This window comes from Peromyscus californicus, unplaced genomic scaffold (assembly GCF_007827085.1).
Source record: "Peromyscus californicus insignis strain IS unplaced genomic scaffold, ASM782708v3 Scaffold_3__1_contigs__length_106647218, whole genome shotgun sequence".
NCBI classification, from domain to species: domain Eukaryota; kingdom Metazoa; phylum Chordata; class Mammalia; order Rodentia; family Cricetidae; genus Peromyscus; species Peromyscus californicus.
The window spans coordinates 103,481,968-103,503,667 of NW_026294551.1; the positions used below are offsets into that span (position 1 = coordinate 103,481,968).

General features: G+C 48.5%; 1 protein-coding gene across 6 annotated transcripts in view; it reads left to right on the top strand.

Moving 5' to 3' along the window:
* The window catches only part of Snx29 (sorting nexin 29), a 473,090-nt gene that overhangs the window by 432,726 nt on the left and 18,664 nt on the right, over positions 1-21,700 (top strand). For all 6 annotated transcript variants that reach the window (XM_052759505.1, XM_052759508.1, XM_052759511.1 and 3 more), the window contains one exon: positions 20,740-20,879. In XM_052759505.1, the coding sequence (XP_052615465.1) occupies positions 20,740-20,879 (140 nt within the window). The remainder of the gene's footprint in view (positions 1-20,739; positions 20,880-21,700) is intronic.

Here is a 21,700-nt window from a genome sequence, read left to right on the forward strand (position 1 = left end):
AAAAGGAAAGAACTCATAGGATGAGAAAACTGTCCATCTTCCCACCACCTAGAATCAACAACCATGCACATTTTGTCCTTTCTACTTCTAAGCTCCTAAAAAAAAAAAAAAAAAAAAATGCAAAATTTTCTGATAGTCCCCAGAGTACACAGAAAGCTGTAATGAGTACATATCGCCATCCAGATGGAATGAATGTTAATGTTTAGAAATTAAACATCATAAATACAGCTGAGTTCTCATTGCAGCCCCCATCCCAGAGGGGAGCAGCATGGAGCTGTTGGTTCCTTTGGTCCATGCATTTGTGTTTTATCGTGGGATTATAAAAGTGTTTTCTCTTTATGGTTCTGCATAAATGATGTCACTCTTTACGTATCATTTCCCAGCTTGTATTTTTCAGTGGTGTTACAGGACTTTGATTTAGGCGTTTACACAATGCACACCCCACCTCCCCCCACTGCCTTTTTTTTTTTTTTTTTTTGAGACAATGTCTCACTATGCTGTAGCCCACATTGCCCTTGAACCCGTGATTCTCCTGCCTTAACCTCCTGATTTCTGGGATAATAGGTATTCATCACCATGCCTGCTTGGTCACTGTAGCAGAGGCATCCTGTGCCCGCCTACCACCTCATGTCTACTTGAGACTCAGTTTCCCTAGGCAGGCTTAGGCATGAGGCTGCTGGCTGATGAGACATTCATTTCTTCAATCCATTGTTGCCCTCTTGCCAAATTGATCCCCAAGGCAGCCTCACTTGTTCACTTCCCGTGGGTGGAGATGGATCTGCCCTCTCCAAGCACCTGTTTCGTTTCTGTTTTGCCAACACTGGGCCCAGGATAGTTTTTTATCCCAGTTTTGAATTCATCCCAGATTACAGATAACTGGTGACATTAGCGGTTCAAATGCTCTTTTCTTTGTTTTACCTTGTAAGCCTGTGAGCCCATGGTCATTTTTTTGCTGGCCAGGCCTTTCTCCTGGATCTGGATCTGTGTCTTACAGGTGTCACCCTTTGTCTCCATGGTGCTTTACTAAGACATGCCTTGTATCCTTGTGGGGGTGGCAGCTCGGACTCCTTATCCCTGGGACCCAGACTTCACCTCCTCCCTATGTGTGCTGTGTCTACCCCTCTTCCTGCATTGCCTCCTTAATGTCGTCTTGAACACTTATTTACATACATGCCTGCTTCTCTGCCTGCCCGTCAGTCAGCCTAGTTGAGGAGCCCATCACCTCTGAAGGCTTGCATATGACTCATACAATAGAGGCTAGATTTGTACTTCTCTGCATGGAGGAGCATTAGGCCCCGAATTGTGTTTTTTATGTGAACATTCCATGGACACCAGAGGCCAACTTTGGGTATCATTGTTCAGGTACCACCCACCTTGTTTTTTTGAGACAGGGTCTCTCACTGACCTGGTTCTCAGCAATCAGGTGGACTAACTGGCCAGTGAGTACCCCAGGATCTGCTTGTCTACACCTCTGGGATTATAAACACATGCCACCATGTCAGGATATTTTATATGGGTCCTGGGGATTGACTCAGGTCCTTGTACTCTTGAGGCATTTCTGTTCACAGCCACAACCTTCTCTACAAACCCAAAATCATGTTCTTTTAGTGAACGTTATTCAGGGGGAACACCTGTATTAGTCAGGTCTCTCTGGAGGAACAGAACATATCGAATGCGTGTGTATATATATATGTGAGATATATATATATATATATATATATATATATATATATATATATATATATATATATATATATATATATATATATATATATATATATATGAGGGGGGATTTATTAGAATGGCTTACAGGCTGTGGTCCAGCTAGTCCAATAATGGTTGCCTACCAATGGAAGGTCCAAGAATTCAGTAGTTGTTCAGTTCATGAGGCTGGATGTCTCAGCTGATATTCAATATCTGCTAAATCCTGAAGAAGTAGGTTCTAAAGCCAGTGAAGGAATGGGCTTTGCCAGCGAGAGTAAGGGCAAGCAGACAGAGAACAAGAAATTCCTTCTTCTGTGTCCTTATATAGCAGTGGTTCTCAACCTGTGGGTCGCAGCCATTGGAAAACACATATTTCTGATTGGTCTTAGGAACTGAGACACTGCTCAGTAGCAAATTTCAGTTATGAAGTAGCAATGAAAATAAATTCATAACTGGGGAAGGGGGCGGGGGGGGGGGGTAGGAACATAAGGGATCCAGATGGCCGAGTTGGAGGAGGAATGGAGAGGGAGAGCAACAGAAGAGATATCTTGATAGAGAGAGCCATTATGGGGTTAGAGAGAAATCTGGTGCCAGGGAAATTCCCAGGAATCCACAGGATGACCCCAGCTAAGACACTTAGCAATAGTGGAGAGGGTGCCTGAACTGGCCTTATCCTATAATCAGATTGGTGATTACCCTAATTGTCAACAGGGAGCCTTCATCCAGTGACTGATGGGAGCAGATGCAGAGATCCACAGCTAAGCACTGGGCTGAGCTCTGGGAGTCCAGTTGAAGAGAGGGAAGAGGGATTATATGAGCAAGGTGGGGGGTCAAGATCATGAGGGGGAAACCCACAGAGACAGCTGATCTGGGTCATGGGGGCTCCTGGACTCTAGATGGACAGCTGGGGAGACTGCATGGGACTGACCTAAGCTTTCTGCCTGTGGATGATAGTTGTGTAGCTTGGTCTGTTTGTGGCCCTTAGCAGTGGGACCAAGATTTGTCCCTGGCACATGAGCTGGCTCTTTGGAACCTACTCCCTATGGTGGGATACCTCGATCAGTCTTGATGCAGGGGAGAGGAGCTTGGTCCTGCCCCAACTTGGCATGCCATGATTTGGGAGGCCTTACTCTTTCTGAGGAGTGGATGAAGGGGGTAGAAAGGAGGTCGGGGGGAGGGAACAGGATGAGAAGAGGGAGGGGAAACTGTGGTTGGTATGTAAAATAAATAAAAGAAATTTAATAAAAAAAAATTTATGGTTGGGGGTTCCTAAAACCATCAGAAAACAGATTTCTGATGGATGTGACCCACAGATTGAGTACTAGTCATATAGGCTGCTACCAGGTGTGGCCCAGATTAAAAGTGTCTTTCTGCCTCCAGATCCATATTAGAATCGGGTTTTCCCACTTCAAATGGTTTAAGAAAAAATCCCTCACAGGTATACCCAACCACTTGAGTTTTAGTTAATTCTGATGTCGTCAAGTTGTCAACCTAGAACAGCCAGCATACACCCCTCCAGTCCTCTCCTGGAGTGGCTGTGGGAGTGTGGCCTCTTGAGTAGCAGGGGCTTTTTCTGGAGAGCTGTTTCTCTCGACTGGGTCACAGAAGCATTAAACTCAGCCCCCAGAACATTCTCATCATTTAGTTTCCTGGGGCTTCTACCTTCTGAGGGAAGGTGCAGTTCTTTTTTTATAATGAGTTTTGAAGCTTTTTTGAGCCAAGTGCCTGATCCTCATAAGCTGCTGAAAATGGAACTGTTTTGAGTCACAAAGGAGCCTTTGATCTTGCTTGTGGCTCTCCCCATGAGGCAGGCAGCCTTCTTCCTATTAGCAGGAAATAAACAGAATCCTGTTCACATCAGCAGGGCTGTCCTAAAAGAATGGCAGCTCCTGATTGCTATCTGTGCACAGGCACTACTCACAAAGCATAGGCACACTCTCATTTAATCTCCTGGTGGTCACACCTTGTAGGATAACACCTGTCCCCCCTTTACACATGAATCCTCAATCCCTATCTTGCCTCAGGACCTTAGTATGCGCATTTGCTCCACTCCTCTCATAGTGGGTCTTTCTTCTCTGTCAAAGTTCATCTTGAGTCCTTTCTGCTCAGAGAACTCGCCCCCTTGAGTGTAGCTTTCTTGATTCCTTGTTTTTCTCCTCGTAGCTTTAGTATGACTTCACATTTAGTGGTTTGTTTCTGTACATGAGGGTACCTGTATACTAGGAGAGACACAGAAACTTCAGCAAAGGATGGCAGGGTGTAGTTTGTAGTTTAGAGATGCCACTGCCAGGTGGAGGATGGGGAGACTGCAGGTGGGGGATGGGGAGACTGCAGGTGGGGGATGGGGAGACTGCAGGTGGAGGATGGGGAGACTGCAGGTGGGGGATGGGGAGACTGCAGGTGGAGGATGGGGAGACTGCAGGTGGGGGATGGGGAGACTGCAGGTGGAGGATGGGGAGACTGCAGGTGGGGGATGGGGAGACTGCAGGTGGAGGATGGGGAGACTGCAGGTGGGGGATGGGGAGACTGCAGGTGGAGGATGGGGAGACTGCAGGTGGGGGATGGGGAGACTGCAGGTGGGGGATGGGGAGACTGCAGGTGGAGGATGAGACTGCAGGTGGGGGATGGGGAGACTGCAGGTGGAGGATGGGGAGACTGCAGGTGGAGGATGGGGAGACTGCAGGTGGGGGATGAGACTGCAGGTGGGGGATGGGGAGACTGCAGGTGGAGGATGGGGAGACTGCAGGTGGAGGATGAGACTGCAGGTGGGGGATGGGGAGACTGCAGGTGGAGGATGGGGAGACTGCAGGTGGGGGATGGGGAGACTGCAGGTGGAGGATGGGGAGACTGCAGGTGGAGGATGGGGAGACTGCAGGTGGAGGATGAGACTGCAGGTGGGGGATGGGGAGACTGCAGGTGGAGGATGGGGAGACTGCAGGTGGGGGATGGGGAGACTGCAGGTGGAGGATGGGGAGACTGCAGGTGGAGGATGGGGAGACTGCAGGTGGAGGATGAGACTGCAGGTGGAGGATGGGGAGACTGCAGGTGGAGGATGGGGAGACTGCAGGTGGAGGATGGGGAGACTGCAGGTGGAGGATGGGGAGACTGCAGGTGGAGGATGGGGAGACTGCAGGTGGAGGATGAGACTGCAGGTGGGGGATGGGGAGACTGCAGGTGGGGGATGGGGAGACTGCAGGTGGAGGATGGGGAGACTGCAGGTGGGGGATGGGGAGACTGCAGGTGGGGGATGGGGAGACTGCAGGTGGGGGATGAGACTGCAGGTGGGGGATGGGGAGACTGCAGGTGGGGGATGAGACTGCAGGTGGAGGATGGGGAGACTGCAGGTGGAGGATGGGGAGACTGCAGGTGGAGGATGGGGAGACTGCAGGTGGGGGATGAGACTGCAGGTGGGGGATGGGGAGACTGCAGGTGGGGGATGAGACTGCAGGTGGGGGATGGGGAGACTGCAGGTGGGGGATGAGACTGCAGGTGGGGGATGGGGAGACTGCAGGTGGAGGATGAGACTGCAGGTGGAGGATGGGGAGACTGCAGGTGGAGGATGGGGTTGGCATGCAGGAGACCTAGAAAGGCATTCCAGAGTAAGCTAGCAAGAGTCCTTGAAGGCTGAAAGGGGACTTAGAAGGCAGAGACAACCTGGTGGAACTGAGTCCCTCAGGAAAGTCAGGTCCACACTGATGATGTTGGTCTCCATGTAAGGTCTAGAATGATGCTGTGGTCAGAGCCCCAGAGCAGATCTTGTCAGCTGGTGACCCAAAGGCCACATTCCTCCCGAGATCTGGTTTGTGTCTCAAGGGCAGTGACAATGATGATTATGGAAACTCATAGTGGCAACTGAGGTGACAGGGCTTCACAGTAACCAAGCAGGGCTTCTTCTTGAACTCACGTTTTCTATGGCAGCCATTGGTCATTGCCCAGTGCCCTGGGTCCTTCCCAGGCATGAACCTGTCTGCCCTCCTGCTTTCATAGGCTGCACCCTGCTGGGACAGCTTTTGAATTTTGTCACCCTGGAGGTTCAGGGCAGGCTTCTTGGAAGGAATACTTTCTTTTTTTCATCTAAGTTTTGTTTGTTTGTTATTTAGAGATAGCATCTCACTGTGCAGCCCGAGGCAACTTAATGAGAATGTATTGGCTTGGGTAAGAGTCTGATATCAGGAATGGCTGGATCGAGGAGTCCAGGGTGGTCTCTTTGTTGGGTATTCACTGACTCCTGCTTGCTGTCTTGATGGTTTCCTGCTCTGCCTGTTTCTTTTTAAGTTGGCTTTCTTGTCAGGTATAATCCTTCAGGCAGACGGAGCAGTCGCTTTCATGAGAGATCCATGCTGGGGTCCTGTGCTGTGCCAGGCTCAGTAACCAGGACCAGCCAAGTCAGGTTCATGACTAAATCCTGCCTACACCAAGTTCCTTCACTCTGTTGCCTGCCACCTCTTTCTTGAGAAGCTACTGTGTCAGCCTGTGTACAGCAGGGAACTAACTATACAAGAGCCTTGCTCCGAAAGGCTGGCTCACACAGATGATCTTCAATTATTTCTGAATGACATAAAGTGACTAACAGCTGTGTCTGAGCTGTGTTGGAAGGGTGGCCCAGGTGATAGTGAGTATTGTCAGAAATGGCATAGCGTAGAATTTCTTCAAAACACACACACACGTCTTAGTCAATGTTCTATTACTGTGAAGAGACACCATGACCATGGCAACTCTTATAAAAGAAATCATTTAATTGGAGCTTGCTTACAGTTTCAGAGGTTTAGTCTATTTTCATCATGATGTGCAGCATAATAGCATATAGGCAGACATGATGTTGGAGAATCTTGATCCACAGGCAGCAGGCAGAGAGTCCACCTGAGTGACACAGTTCCTCCAACAAGGCTACACTTCCTAATCCTCCTCAAGTAATGCCACACCTTGATGACTAAGCATTCAATATGTGAGCCTATGGGGGCCATTCATTTCAAACCACCACACACACATCCATGCATGTACAAATTTCCCATTGTTGTCAACCAGAGTGGTCTTACTCAGCTCTCCTTGAAAGACAAGAGTGGACATGGAGGTGGCAAGGCTATCAGATGCCAGCAATGAAGTGTCACTTGGGCCTGATCTTTAGTCACAAGCATCACAAGTGGCTCTGTACACTGGGTAATAAACCCAGACCTCATTTGGGATGGGCAGGTCAGTCTTTTGTTAAGCTGGACCCACAAACCTGCCAGATAGCTTCCTGTTTGTTTCCCACCCTTGCCTTTTCTTCTCACCCTTCCCTGCTCCTGCCTGCCTCTTGCAGTGGAGGAAGAGAGCCCAACTTAGAGCACTTGCTGAGGATTCTCATGGAAGGCCTCCCTTGGGAGCAGCAGTGGGCTGGGGATCTTGGCCATTTCCTTTGGTGTCACAGCAACACCTCCCGCCCCAATCAACTTGGCTTTGGGGTACTGATGATGCCTCAAACACTTTGATTCTAGAGACAGTCAAGCCCAACAGCTGCCCCTTTCCAGTGGGTGGTGCTGAGCTCCAGAGACTCTACAGATGTGAGAGACCCTACAGATGTGAGAGACCCTACAGATGTGAGAGATCCTAGAGATATGGGTGCTGATGAGGCAGTTCCCAAGCTGGGCAGTAGGGGGGCATGGTCTCCCCACACTCTTTAGACCACCTCAGAATCCTGTTGGTGTCTGTTGTACCAGGATGGGCTATGTCCTGTATCCCCGCCCCAGGCTGAATCAGGCTGCTTTCCAGAGGCAGACAGGACTCAGGCTCGCACTTCCCATGTGCTGTTCACTGTGGTCATTCAGCAGAGGGACCTGAAACAGTGATGAAGATGATACTGACCTTACTTTATGGAGTGTTCAGCCCAGCAGAGACAGGAGACTCTAAACAAGCCTATAATAAAGGTGCATCTCTATGGTGCCTGGTGTCCTACCAAGTGACCAGGTGGGGCTGTAGTAGAGGGTTTGAGCTGGTCAGGAGTCAGGTCAGGACTGCTAAACTGAGTGGCAGTGGGCCTGTCACCATTAACCTGGGATGCTGTAGTGGCTAGATGGGCTGAGCACAAGACCTATGCTGGCCATATTAGTTCTATACCACACACTGGGTCCCCAGTCCTTTCCTACTACTGAGGTGGAAAGATGCCCATCTCCTGTGGAGACTGGAGATGCTATGTCCAGGCTCAGGACACCTGTGACCCAAGCAGACAGATGCCCAATACATGTATGTAAGCTTTTCCACCAAGGCTAGAGCTGGACAAAATCAGATTATGCTTCACATAATGTCTTCTCCCTTGGGACTTTGAGGGGGTAGGGCTCTAGGGTTAGAATGTATAGTTCAAATTTTGATACCAGTGTTTAAACTAATCATCCTGCTGTACCTCAATGACTTCAAGCAGAAAGATAACGGCATCTCATTCTTGAGGTCACTGGGAGGTCATGTAAATATTGATCCCACAAGGAGCATTCAGAAACCTCTGGTACTAGTGTCTGCCAGGCTAAGGTAGAATGCAAAATGTCCTGGGTCTCCTGGCCCGAGTGCCTGTTAATGCTACCCACTACCCACTACTCTCATCAGCTCTCCCTAGTGGTCAGGGCACTGTGCATGGCATGGCTCCATTTTACAGATGGGGAAATTGAGGCTCAGAGGGACCAGCCAAAGCTCAACCTGGTTATCTAGCCTAGTTCTTGTCCTGGGGTCTGAAACAGAACTACACTTCTGTTTGCTAGTCATTTTTGCCACTATGGATGTGGTGGTTTGAAAGAAAATGACCCCTCCAAAGGGAGTGGCACTATTAGGAGGTGTGGCCTTGAAGGAAGTGTGTCACTGTAGAGGCGGACTTTGAGGTCTCAGATACTGCCTAGTGTTGCAGACCACTTCCTGTGGCCTGCAAGTTGTAGGACTCTCGGCTCCTTCTCCAGCACCATAGGTGCCTGTGCACTGCCACGTCCCGCCATGGTGATGGACTGAACCTCTGAACTGTAAGTGAGCCCCAGTTAAATGTCTTCCTTTATAAGAATTGCCGTGGTCATGGCATCTATTAGGCAATAAAAACCCTAAGACAGAAGTTGGTACCAGGGACTGGGGTATTGCTGTGATAGGCTTGACCATGCTTTGGTTTGGAGGAATTTGGACTTTGGTACTTTGGGTTAGGAAAGTAGTGGAATGCTTTAAGTGCTGTTTAATGGGCCATACTAGTAGGAGCATGGAAGCCAGTTAACATAACTGTAAGTACTGGACCCCAGTGATCTACTTCCTCAAGCTAGATCCTACCTCCTAAAGTTTCTACAACATTCCCAAACAGCACCCCCAGTTGGGAGCCAAGGGTCTAGATACATGAGCCTGTGAGGGACATCTCTATTTAAATCAAAGCAGTTACTCACTGCATAAAGTCCTTCACCCAAGAACTTGGGTGATGAAACCTAACAGCAGCTGTGGCTTCTGGGACTCAGTCACCACTGGAAGTCACAGGCCTTTGTCAGGTCACAGCACAGCTACAGTTACTGCTTTGGAGTATCCTTAAGTTTATAATGAGTTTGCAGTTGCTGTAGCCATGAGACCCACCAACAGACCTTAGGATTGATGAGTCAGCACAAAGGCCCTTGTGAGTGCTGTGTCATGGCTCCAGGGAGTATGTTCAATAGGAAGGGCTTTTCTTTTTGTTCTGTGTATCTGTACCATGACTTGAGAATTGTCAGTCTGAAAAGGGCCACACAGTACTCCAGACCTCATGGTCACTGTCCTTGCCCCTCTGGGGACCACCACCTACCACTGCAGCAGCTTAGAGCTGCCTCTATCTTGCTTGTCTTTTCCCTGTTTTTTCTCCTGAATTCCTTTTTGTGAAGCTGGTGCTAGATAAATAGTGGAGCAGGAGGAACTTACTGGAAATGAACTGGCTTGTGCTTATTTTTAAGCAGCTGACTTAGAGTAGTGCCCAGGCACTACCAGGTGGGATAGTGGCTTTGGCTTCAATGTGGCACACTGGGAGGCTTTGGAGCCTTGGAGGAGGTTCCACAGTGGGCAGTTCAGGTAAGGAGGTGTTCTGTCACCTGCACATTCTATGACCTGCCTCAGAGGATCCAAATTGCCCCCAGCTTGGCAGAGCGTAAGCTCAGAATGTGATGTAGCAGGTGAAGATCGGGTTGTAGGCATGGCTGGTTCTGTGACCCCTGCAAATCCTCATCTCTGATATCTCCCCTTTCTGTCTGCTAGCTTCATTCCCAAAAGGAATAGTAGCCCAGGAAAAGGAGTAAACTCTACCATGCTCATGTGCCAAATCCTGGTGGGTTTCTTTATTCAATTGTTTTGGTTCTTTTGGTGTGTGTGTGGGGGGGTGGGGGATGTGCATACACGTTTGCACACTCATGGAAGCTAGGGGTCAAACTTGGATGTCCTTCCTCAGGAGCATTCACACAGGATCTGTATTGGTCTGGAACTCTCCAAGTAGGCTAGGCCGGCTTGGCAGTGGGCCCCAGGAGTCCGGAAGTCTCAGTTTCCCCAGCACTGGGATTAGAAGTGCTCCCCTCTGTGCCTGCCTTTTCTCCATGGGCTCCGCAGCTCCAGCTCCGACCTTGATGCCTCCACAGCAAGCACTTTACTGACCGCCATCTCCAGCCCATCTGTTGGATGGTTATGGGCTGTAGCTCACTGTACACCAGGGTTCTCAGTGTATTTACACTTGTGCAGCCATCACCATGGCCATTTTAGAACATTTTCATCATCCCAGAAAGAAACTGCATCCATTAGAGTCGTGTCCCATCTCCGCTTCCCCAGGAACCACTGCTGCCCTTTTTGCCAGTGCAAGTTTACCACTCTGAAAGTTTCTTATACGTAGAATTATGTACTGTGTGGCATTTGTGACTCACAGAACTGTTTCCAAAGTTCATTTGTGTTGTAGTAGGCAGCAGCATTTTCTTTTCTTGTCAGAAAATTTTCTAGTGTATGGATAGACCACATTTTGCCTGGCCATATATCAGTTGATGGATACTTGCATTATTTCTGCCTTTGACTGTTACGAAGAACCCTGTTTGCTGGTGAATGCTTTCCCATTTCATTCCCTTCCATCTAGGAGTAAAATTGCTGGGCCATGTGGTATCTTAGTCTATTCAGGCTACTATATCAAAGTACCATAGACTAATGTCTTTAGCCAGAAGAAATTACTTTTTCTCACTTCTGGAGGTGAGAAGTTCAAGATCAAGTCTCCAGTAGCCTCAGTGTCTGGTAAGGGTCTGTTTCTTAGTTCACAAAGGCTTCTCCTAGCTGCAGCAACAAGCCAGCTATCTTTCCAGGCTTCTTCGACAAGAATACTGATCCCATTAACCGTTCAGGAGGGCTCCACCTGCACAATTTAGTCACCTTCCAAAGGCTTCACCTAACACTGCCTCCATGGTTAGGCCTTGTATGTTTCTGTTTATCAGTCAGGATCTCCATAGAATCCAGGTGCACCTCCATCTCCTATCCTCCTACCGCAGCCTCCATGTTCTGGGATTGCAGGGCATGTGTGGTCAGTGCTTGTGGGGGTGAGGGTTTAACATACTAATTTGGAAGGAGCACAAGCATTTGGACTGTTGCATATGTTAACAGAGTGTTTAGCATTTTGAAGAATGGTCTGTTTTCTAAGCTGGCTACTTCATTTCTGACCCTGTCTGTTATGCATGAGTGTGTTTGTTGACATGTGTGCATATTTTTTCCATACTCTAACCAGCACCTAATATTGCCTGTCTGCTCACACTCCAGGGAGCTTGGAGTCCTGCCTCCTTATGTCATATGTGCCTCCCTGGACACTGACACTCAGCACCTTCTCTTGGGCTCCTTCTGCATGTCTTTGAAGAAATGTCTGCTGACTCACTTGCCCTGTTACAGGGTTTGGCTGTGGTAGCTGTTTCTACACCTCAGACACAAAGCCTGGCCAGTGCGTCATTCACAGCTATTCCTTCCCTCTCATCCTGTGTTACCTTTCACTCTCTTGATGATGTCCTTTGTAGAAGACAGTCTTTGCTATTGATGAATTGCTCTTTAATGCCACATGTGGGAAGTTTTGCCAAACATAGGGTCAAAAAGACTTATTCTGGAAGTTGGTTTTTTGTTTTGTTTTGTTTTTTTACAGTTTCTAAGTTTCATCTCTTATGGTTAGTTCTGTTATTCATTTTGAGACAACCTCTGTGCATGGAATGGCAAAGAAATGCACTAGTCACTTGTGGATGTTTGTTTACATGGCTGAGTGAGCACCTTCACTTAAAAGACCACCCTCTTCCCATTGAGTCATCTTGAAAACTCTATGGAAAGAAAATCAGCTCACTGTAAATGTGAGGGAGTATTTCTGGGCTTTGATTTCTTCTTTATGGATCTAAATATTTACTCCTCTGCTGGTTCCCCAATATCTTGATCCTCAGGCTTTGTAGTAAGTTCTAGAATTGGAAAATGTGAGTCCTCCCACTTAGTTCTTTTCCAAGATTGGTTGCTCTGGGTCCCTTAAGTGTGTGTGTGTGTGTGTGTGTGTGTGTGTGTGTGTGTGTGTGTGTGTGTGTGTGTATTTGAGTGTTAGGATCATTTTGGGGGGTGAGCAACTGGATTTTGAATAGATATTACAGAATCTGCAAATGAATATGAGACATAATTGTCATCGTCAACTTAATAAGATAAAAGTCTCCCCATCCACAAACACAGGATGCTCCCCATTCATTGAGGTCTATAATTTCTTTGAATGCTGTTCTGTGTTCAGAGTTTGAGCTTGATACTGCCTCTGTTCAAGGGCCCATCATTGGGGTGATCATCATGGAGAAGATTGTGGATGCTCCAGCAGCTGGACCAGGAGGTGGTGTACCTGCCTCTGACAGCATGGCTGCCCACAGGAAGTGAAAGCTGTCTCAGGGCTACACTGCTGCATCAACAGTTGTGGGGAAGGAGAGGAGTTAGAGGGGAAAAGATTATCCACTAAACTGGAGCTGTCTGGGGTCTGGGGGTGTAGCTTAGTGGTAGAGGGCTAGTACAGCATTTGAGGGCCTGAGTCAGAGCCCTGACTGGGCAATAAGTAAGTGACTCCCATTAAATAAGTAATGGTGTATGTGTGTCTTAGTTATGGTTCCTTTCACTGTGCAGAGATGGCATGACCATGGCAAATTTTATAAAGGAACACATTTAACTGGGGCTTACTTAGTTTCAGAGGTTTAGTCCATTATTATAATGGCAGGAAACATGGCCATATGCAGGCAGACATGGTGCTGGAGAAGGAGCTGGGAGTTTATCCTGATATGCAGGCAACAGGAAGAGAGAGCCACTGGGCTTCTGAAACCTCAAAACCCACCCCAGTGACATACTTCCTCCAACAAGGCCACACCTCCTAATCCTTTCAAATAATGGTACTCCCTAAGCATTCAAATCTAGGAACCTGTGGGGGCATCCTTATTCAGACCACCACAGTGTACATCTGGAGTGATGCAAAAGCTCCTGACGGGACCAGAGGACTGCTGTGCTTGCTTTTATCTCTCTCTCCTCTTAGTCTCTTAGGTTTAGCAAAAACTGAGGGGCATTTCAAGAGATTAGGAGAAAGCAGGCTTAAGGATATCTGCTCTGGTCCCCAGCAACCAAGGCGGGTTTCCACTTTAATCATGTTTTCCTGTGGCTTAGTCATTGTGCCCCTCCAAGGGCCCAGCCTCTGACAACTACTGAAGGTGGGGGGTAGAAGGATATTGCACACTGGCTTCTGCCTGCAGGCAGGCAGACAGGGTACCGTATTCAACTTGCCCTGAGCAGAGCAAACTTCCAGGACTTCTGTGACCCTCTTCCTCAGCCACAGCCCAGCCAAGGTGAGAGTGTTGGAACTGTGGCATGCTGGTTTCTCATTTCTGTCCTTGGCAGGTCTGCTCTGGCGTGGGCACATCGGTTCTCAAAGGCAGGGCAGCATGGCTGCTGTTGAAGTCAGGCAGATGGTGTTTGCTATTAATCTCAACCGTGTAATTGGGAGGAAATACTTAATCCCCCCAGAGCCTCAGTGTCTTCCTCTGCAATACAGGGAACCCAAGACCTTCTTCCCAAAGCCATCACAGAGGCGTGTTGAGGTAACAGGTCTGTTGAGTAATGCTGGGCAGAGTGAGCTTCCAGGGGAGGCTGCTGCTTCAGGTGTTAGCAGCACCATGAGAAACATGACATGGGGTGTGTGCAGCAGCCATGCAGTTGGATTTCTGCTGCCCATCCTGGAACAGATGCGCTTTTCCTACTCTTTGTGGTGGCCATTCTTCACAGTTAGCACATGCCACTGACCCTTTGGGAGAGCTGCCTTGTGTGCCCAAACTCATTGCTGACTATCTGTCCTTGTGTTGCCCAGCCCCAGGGCTGTGCTCTGTCTACTCTGAATTTGAGAGGAAGAGTACAGCTGGGGTGGACTGTCTGGGCCAAGCACCAAACCTCTAGTTTTTCCTTCAAAGGATATACGAAGGGGCTTTTGGAGACCAAGGTGTCCTCTCAAATCTTTTTCTTGCTCTCCCAGGCAGCATTTTCCCGGGGACCATCAGAACCTGATTAGGATGTTCCAGCCTAGTGATCCATTTCCATGTATGTGATGTGAGAAACTGTAGTGCAGGATAGGGTACAGCTGGCTGTAGGTCTTCAGTAGAACCCTTGACCTCTCTTTAGGAGTGTCAGGAGACAGGTTCAAATTCCAGCTCCATGAAGACCAGCTGCAAGGGTGTAGGTTTGTTGTTGTGTCTCAGACACCTCTGCATCCTCCCTGTCAGATGGAGTGTTCCACTGTGGAAAGGGTGTGGGTTTGTTACCCTGTCTCAGGCACCTCTGCATCCTCCCTCTGAGATGGGGGTGTTTCACTGTGGAAAGGATTCTGTCAATTCCCCGCTGGGCATGTGCTGGGCTTGCTGTCTTTAGCTACGCTGATTTTCATTCTCCTTTAAGTAAATATCTTTGCACATATTTTCAGGAGATTGGGAGTGAAGGTTGTAGACTTCCATAGCTGGTCTCAAATCCTAGCACCATGCTCTCTAGATGTGAACTATAGGTGTGGTATATAACATGGGGGCCTTAGGTCACCACCTGTAGTAATGGGCCTTCTCCCCAGGATCCATGAAGACCCGACCTGAAAGCCTGCCCTTCTCATGAGGCCTCTCAGTCCTGTCACCTTGTGTTGGCCATAACTTGCCCATGGCTCGGGTCTGATGCAAGGCATGCTGGGAGGTCTTGGCTTTCTTTGTGCTCAGGAGGCAGAGATGGCTAAGTGAGCTAGTGCCTGTTGTCTGTTTTTTACTCTTTTTTGGGGGGCCCACCACCCAGCTCCCAAATAAGTCACACACAGAGGCTTATTATTAATTAGGAATGCCCAGCCTTAGCTTGGCTTAGTTTCTAGCCAGTTTTCCTTATCTTAACTTATCCCATCTACCTTTTGCCTCTGGGCTTTTCCCTTTCTCTAACTTCTGTAAATCTTACTCTTACTCCGTGGCTTGCTGTGTAGCTGTGTGGCTGGCCCTTGGAGTCCTCCTCCTTTTCTAGCTCCTAGACCTTAGATCCCTCTTCGCAGATTTCTCCTCTATTTATACTTTCTGCCTGCCAGCCCCGCCTATCCTTTCTCCTGCCTTGCTATTGGCCAGTTCTTTATTAGACCATTGGGTATTTTAGACAGGCACAGTAACACAACTTCGCAGAGTTAAACAAATGCAACATAAACAAAAGTAACACACCTTAAAATGATATTCTACTACAAGTGCCAGTGTTCACCATGGTGAGCACCAGAATGGGCACAGGAGGCCAACTCAGAGAGGCTCTTTGAAGGTTCTGACATTCTCTAGCCAGTGCCCTGTTTTGGTTCTGCTGACTGAAACTGCTGCCTCTCACCGGGGACTGGCCTGTCTGTTGCTCCTGGCAGGCCGGACCTCCTACTCTCAGAAGATGCCGTGTTGTGCTTGGTAAGAGCGTGAGAGAGCAAGGGAAGTAAGCGCAGGACTTCTGTCCTTGGGGACGGCACTGCTGGGGGCAGGGGGAGCTTTCCCCGCAGGAGACGACCATGTCAGAGCTACCTTGAGAATTGGGGGGGGGGACCCCAAGCATATATATGATGATATTTTATTTGTGCTGAAATGTGATTCTATTTGTATGTTAATAAATAAAGTTGCCTGGGGATCAGAACTAAAAGCAAGCCATTTAGCAGAAGTCCGGCGGTGGTGGCACATCCAGCCTCATCACTTTTAATCTGCAAGTTGGCTGCCACCCCAGGAGCCCAATCAGAACTCACCAGTTTCTTTGACCTTTAAGGGCTGGCTTTATGTGCCTGTGATGCCACCCCAGGTACCCTGAAGGACCCACTCACTGACATGCTGGTCTTTTGTCCTCTATCCTCTTGTCCAGCAGCCCTTAGAACCAAGGGCTTGTTTCCAGACCAACCTGGCGTTCTCCACCCCACCATTCTCGGGATCTGTGTGTTTTCTTGTGAACCTTGACCTCCATGAAGCTCTCTCTGGCCACCAGTCTTGCCTTCCTGATATATTCCCTACATTTATTTGTTATTTCAACTGGTGTGTTTTTTCCAAGGCCCTTGTATCCTTGGGCACTGTGTGAGGATTTGTGATGAAGGATGAACTAGACAGATGAGGCTCAACCTGTGTGAAATATGTAGTGGGATGTGAGGGGGAAACCCCAATGAAGGCCAGCAGGTGTGAAGGCAAGACAGTGGGGCTGCTGGGTTTGAAAGAGAAGCCAGGGATCTGTTTTTAAGAAATCTGCTTTAATCTTTTCCAACACTGTTCAGTCCATGTAAGACATGCCTGTGGGTCAAGCCTTGTCCACGGACTCTGTTGTTAGGTCTGACCACCCACCCACACTGCCCCCTTCAGCCTGCTGGACAGTTCCGGCTGATGTCTGGTCTTGACCCCTCGATCCACATTGCAAGAGCAGTCAGGTATGGTGGTGCACACCTGTCACCCTGGCAGAGGGTCACAAACTCAAGGCCAGCCTGGGATACAAGTGTGAACCTGTTTCAAGACAAAATCAGAAACAAGAAAGCCCCAGAAGCAGTAGGCTCTTTTGAGAATACAGACTTCAGCACTACAGATAACGCTGTTTGGTAACACCAACCCATGAGTATTCTCTTTGTTGGAGGTAGTAATGGTGTTTGGTTAAATAGAAACATGTCCTAATTTTCTAGATTTATATATGAAGTATTTAAGAATGAAGTATCAAGTGGGTATAACTGTTTACTATTTATTTTATTTTATTGTCCTGTTTTTGACATAGAGTCTCATGTAGCACAGGCACTCCTCAAACTTGCTTCATAGCCAAGGTTAGCCTTGAACTCCTGATCCTTGTGCTTCCACCTCCCAAGTGTTGGGATTGCAGGAGTGCACTGCCACACCCAGCTACAGCTCTGTTAGTGTAGGCCAGGGATGCAGCTCAGAGGTGGAGCACTTCCCTAGCATGCACGAGGCCCTGGCTTTAATCCCGTAGCATCACACACCACCTGGTGAAAAGGCCAACGTGACGAAGCAACTGTGGGAGACGGTTCAGTTTCATTAGATGAAGAGTTATTGAGAACTTGCCATTTTTCCATAATAAAGTAAAAACTACAGGGAGAGATGGCCAGGAGAGTCTACTTCTGAAGGTTGGAGGTTGGGTTGAGTTAAGGGTCTGAAGTTGCTCCTTGAAGACCTGCGTCTCTGTTCGGCTGCCATTGAGTTTAGGGCCTTGGGCTGGTTCTTCCCATCTAGACCTGTCACCAGCCATGGTTGTGACATAAGGATGCAGCTCCTGGGGGCCTGCGGCACAGTGAAGACTTGCTCACTGGGGAGTTAGTGCATTCTGAAAAACATTTATCGTGCAAGCTTGAGGTCTGAGTTCAATTAAAACATTAAAACACCAAATAAAAGGGGGGGGGGGAACCTTAGCTTGGCTCACTTCCTTAAAATAACAACAAACAAAAAAAATGGGCATGATAGTGCATGCTCTGCTCACTGGGAGGCACTGGCCAGCTAACCAGCCTACTTAGGGAGCTCTAGGTAAGAAATTCTGTCTCAAAAATAAGGTGGATGGTACCTCTGGAGGAATGGCACCCAAGGTTTTCCCCTGGTCTCTATATACATGTAAATACACACGTGCACGCGCGCACCCCACGCATGTATGCACGCACTCACGCACTCAAGCACTTAGACAATGGTTGCTACTCAGTTGGAGTTTCTTTAATGAAGACAGAGTAGGTTCCCAGGTATTGGCTCTCAATATGAGTGGGTGCTAGGAAAGAATTGGGGGTTCTTCCAGGTGAGACCCCCCTATCTGTCATGTCACAGCTTGTGGGACCTGGATGAAAGGAGACATTATTCAGGTGACACATGGGCTGGCTAGACTGCTGGGGGCGTGTCCTTTGGCCTCCTCTTGGGGTACTTGCCTTCCTTCTATCGGTGACTATGGGGGTCCAGCCCCTTGATAGTCCCCTCCCAGGTCTACAACCAGCTGATAATTAATCTTTGATGAAAAGAAATGAATCTATGTACACGAAACTCCTTAGTTCATACACTTTATTATTCTGTGATAGTTCTCTCTGCACAGCTTCTGTTCTGCTCTCATGTCCAGCTCCTTTCTTGCCTGATTTCTCTCTATATTTATCTACTGTCCCCTCTAGGTTCTATCTTAATTCCTTCATCTAGTTCTGTTCCTTCTAGGTTCGCATCTATCTAGTTCTTTCCCCTTTCAGCTCCTCTCCCATCTCCTTCTCTCTCATCTGGCTCTTCCTCATCTGGCTCTTCCTCATCTGGCTCTTCCTCATCTTCCATCTCGTTCCTCTAGTACTGTCTTCTAGCCCTTCAATATAGTTCTTCCCCATTTCAGTTTGTTCCTCTCAAGTTCTTACCCATCTAGTTCTTCCATTCTCTTTTCCCTTCTCTGTCTTGTGCCCTGAAAGTCCCAGTATATAAAGGGAGGGTCTGAGCTAAATTGTGTAAAGCTATTACTTAATGTCCACCTCTCCTAGGCAGTGTCTCCTTGTGGAATTTACCGTAAGTCAGGAGACTTGCATGTGGGCTGTTATCATTGTTAGTCCTCGGAAGTTAGGCACCCACCTGGGTGGTGTTTCCTGTAGTCCTTGAAAGTGGCTAAGGGAGATAATCTGATCCCAGAGAAAGCCTTTCCCGAGGCTGTTCTCCAAATACCTGGAATGTATATGTCCAGAGAATGATGAGTCTACACTGTTAGTCCTTCTTAGGGGGAAGTCAATTGGAAAAACTATGAAGGCACACATGATTTTCATAACAGAATACGGCTGAGATATAACAAGCCAAGTAACACCAAAAACTCCTTGGGATTTGGCTTCCTCTGGAGGAATTCCCTCATCCCTCCAGGTAGTGACTTTGCCATAAACAGCTGAGTTCTTATGATATATTCCTGCGGCCTGCAGCATCCTTCGGCTCTGTGGCTCAGCATAGCACCACAAAGGACCATCTTTGACCTCCTGTCCAAACCCGGAACCCTCCACAGCCCCTTCAGGGTTGACAACACCTTTCTCATCCTCTTGCTGTAGAGCCTTTCAAGCTGGCCTTTGAGGTTTTTTATGCAAATTAAAATGCAGGCCTGGGTAGGTCCACCTGGCCCATCCACCCCCTCAGGAATGAACATCTAATCACTTAATGATTTGTTAATGTGTGGGGACCAAGGATCAGAATCCAGCATCCAGACTCGGTGGGCACAGGCCAAGTGGTTCCAGCTTGACCCTGCCAGGCTGTGGAGGTTTTGGCCACTGGCCTGGGGCAGTGCTGGTTGTAACTGGAATTGCACTGGGGCAACTTATGGCATGGCTTTGGACAAGAGGCCAGGGGAAGCCCTGCCAGCAGATTCTCCCTGGCTCTTCCTCCCACACGGTTCCTGAAGGAGACTAGCCAGAGAACACACAGGGCTCTGTAAAACTATAGTCTCAGAAAAACTGCAGTAACACAACTGAGTGTCATCAGCCTGATGTCCTGAGTTGGACCATATGACAGAAGGAGAAAATCAATTCCTGCCACACACACACTGTGGCATACCCATGTGTACATGCACACACAAATTTGAAAAGGTAGTAAAAATTTAAACTCAGGCCTGCACAGAGGGCCATCAAGGATGCTCACGCACACACCATGTCTCTCAGAGTACCCGGAGAATATAAAGGTGAGGCATCAGATGTCACACAGGTCCAAGCGCAGGGTCTGCAGTGGTGCAGCTGCTCTCCGTGCTGTAGTCCTGCCTGCCAGGGCCAGACAGACGCAGGAGGGAGGAGTGGCCGAGGAGTGCGGAGCCGGAGTGCACACCCAGGGGGGCGACTGTCTGACTGGGACGCTGTGCCTGCCTCCGGCTGTGCCACACAGCTTTAGCCACATTTTGAGGAGATGGTAAATTTTTTTGTTCATAGAACCTTTTGTGATCAGCGACAGATTCATATCTTGAAAACGTGTGAAGACAAATTAAGCATGTACTCCAGAGGATGGCAGTGTGACCAATGGTTATGCATACCTGTGTGGTCATTGTGCCACCTCCAGTGGCCTGTGAACTCCAACAGAGCCTCTACAATGATTGTGTCACTGCTCTGTCCTCGGTCTATGGTGCCACACTTAGGATATTGTGGCACCAAGAAGTAATACCCACACCTAGTGATTCACTCACTCGTTTGTGGGACCACACTATACACAGGTATTGGACATGATGCTTATTAAAAATATCATCCCAGGTATCTTTTCCACAGCACATGCAAAGCCATGGAGACCAGTTGTGCACAGCAGTGATGGAACCCAGTGCCTTGCAAGTGCTCCACCACTGAGCTGTACTCCAGCCCCTCTGGCAGTTGTTGCCTGATGAGTACATGTTGGACAAGATCCCCTCTGAGTTTATGACACAAGCATACTGAGTGCACACATTCATCTATGTTCCTAGCATGCTTATGACACAAGCATGCTGAGTGCACACATTCGTCTGTGTTCCTAGGATGCTTATGACACAAGCATGCTGAGTGCACACATTCATCTGTGTTCCTAGGATGCTTATGACACAAGCATGCTGAGTGCACACATTCATCTGTGTTCCTAGGATGCCAAGTTCGTGGAGGAGCGACGAAAGCAGCTCCAGAGTTACCTCCGCAGCGTCATGAACAAGGTCATCCAGATGGTTCCTGAGTTTGCTGCCAACCCCAAGAAGGAGACCCTGGTGCAGCTGGTGCCCTTCTTTGTGTGAGTACCTGTCATGGGGGAATGCTCTTGGACACCACCCGAGCTCTGCTTCCCTTGCACTCACTTCTCAGGGCTACTGTTAGGCCAGGTGTGTTTGGGCAGTGCTTGAGGTGGTGCCTTGTCAGTGACCAGTCCCTCTGCTCCAAGTGTCAGCCTTGCCTGGGGTGTTTATGTCCTTGCAGTTAAGGCGACCAAGATCATGAAGCCCTATGATTTTCATGATCTCCAGGTACTGTTGAAGGTAATTATATTATTTGTAATAGTCTCTCATGGAAGTCCCAGATGTAAAAAGCCATAGGAAAAAGCCCTTGGGTCCCCACAGGTAGGTTTGAGAATCTCATTTGAGAAGTCCTTGTCTGAGTCTGTATAATTTGCTGGGACAAAATTAGTTTCCTTCCACTGGGGCTCTTTAAAACAGTCTGCAGAAAGACATCTGGGGATGTTCACTCCCACAGTGATGCTACAACAGAAACAGGCTGATTTCCACTCTGTCTGTGGGATGTGCCAGAATTTCCAGGTTGAGCTTCTGACCAGACAGACACAGGGCTACTTTCTGCCCTGCAGAGGTCCTTTTGTTGTGGCTGAGAGGGTTGCTCATGGATTCTGGTTGTCTCAAGGTTTTGTGAAAAGACAGAAGTCTAATGTGCTGTGTGTTGAAAGATGCCTTTTCCCTGTTTAAAAGACATGAGTTGGGACACCATGTTTTCCCACTATCCATTTATTAGTAGTACCAGGGCCTGGGTGTCCATACTTCGGGAAGGCCACATCACATCATGAAGAACACTAGCTCATCTCTCACAGACAGCTCCAGCCCAGGTGTG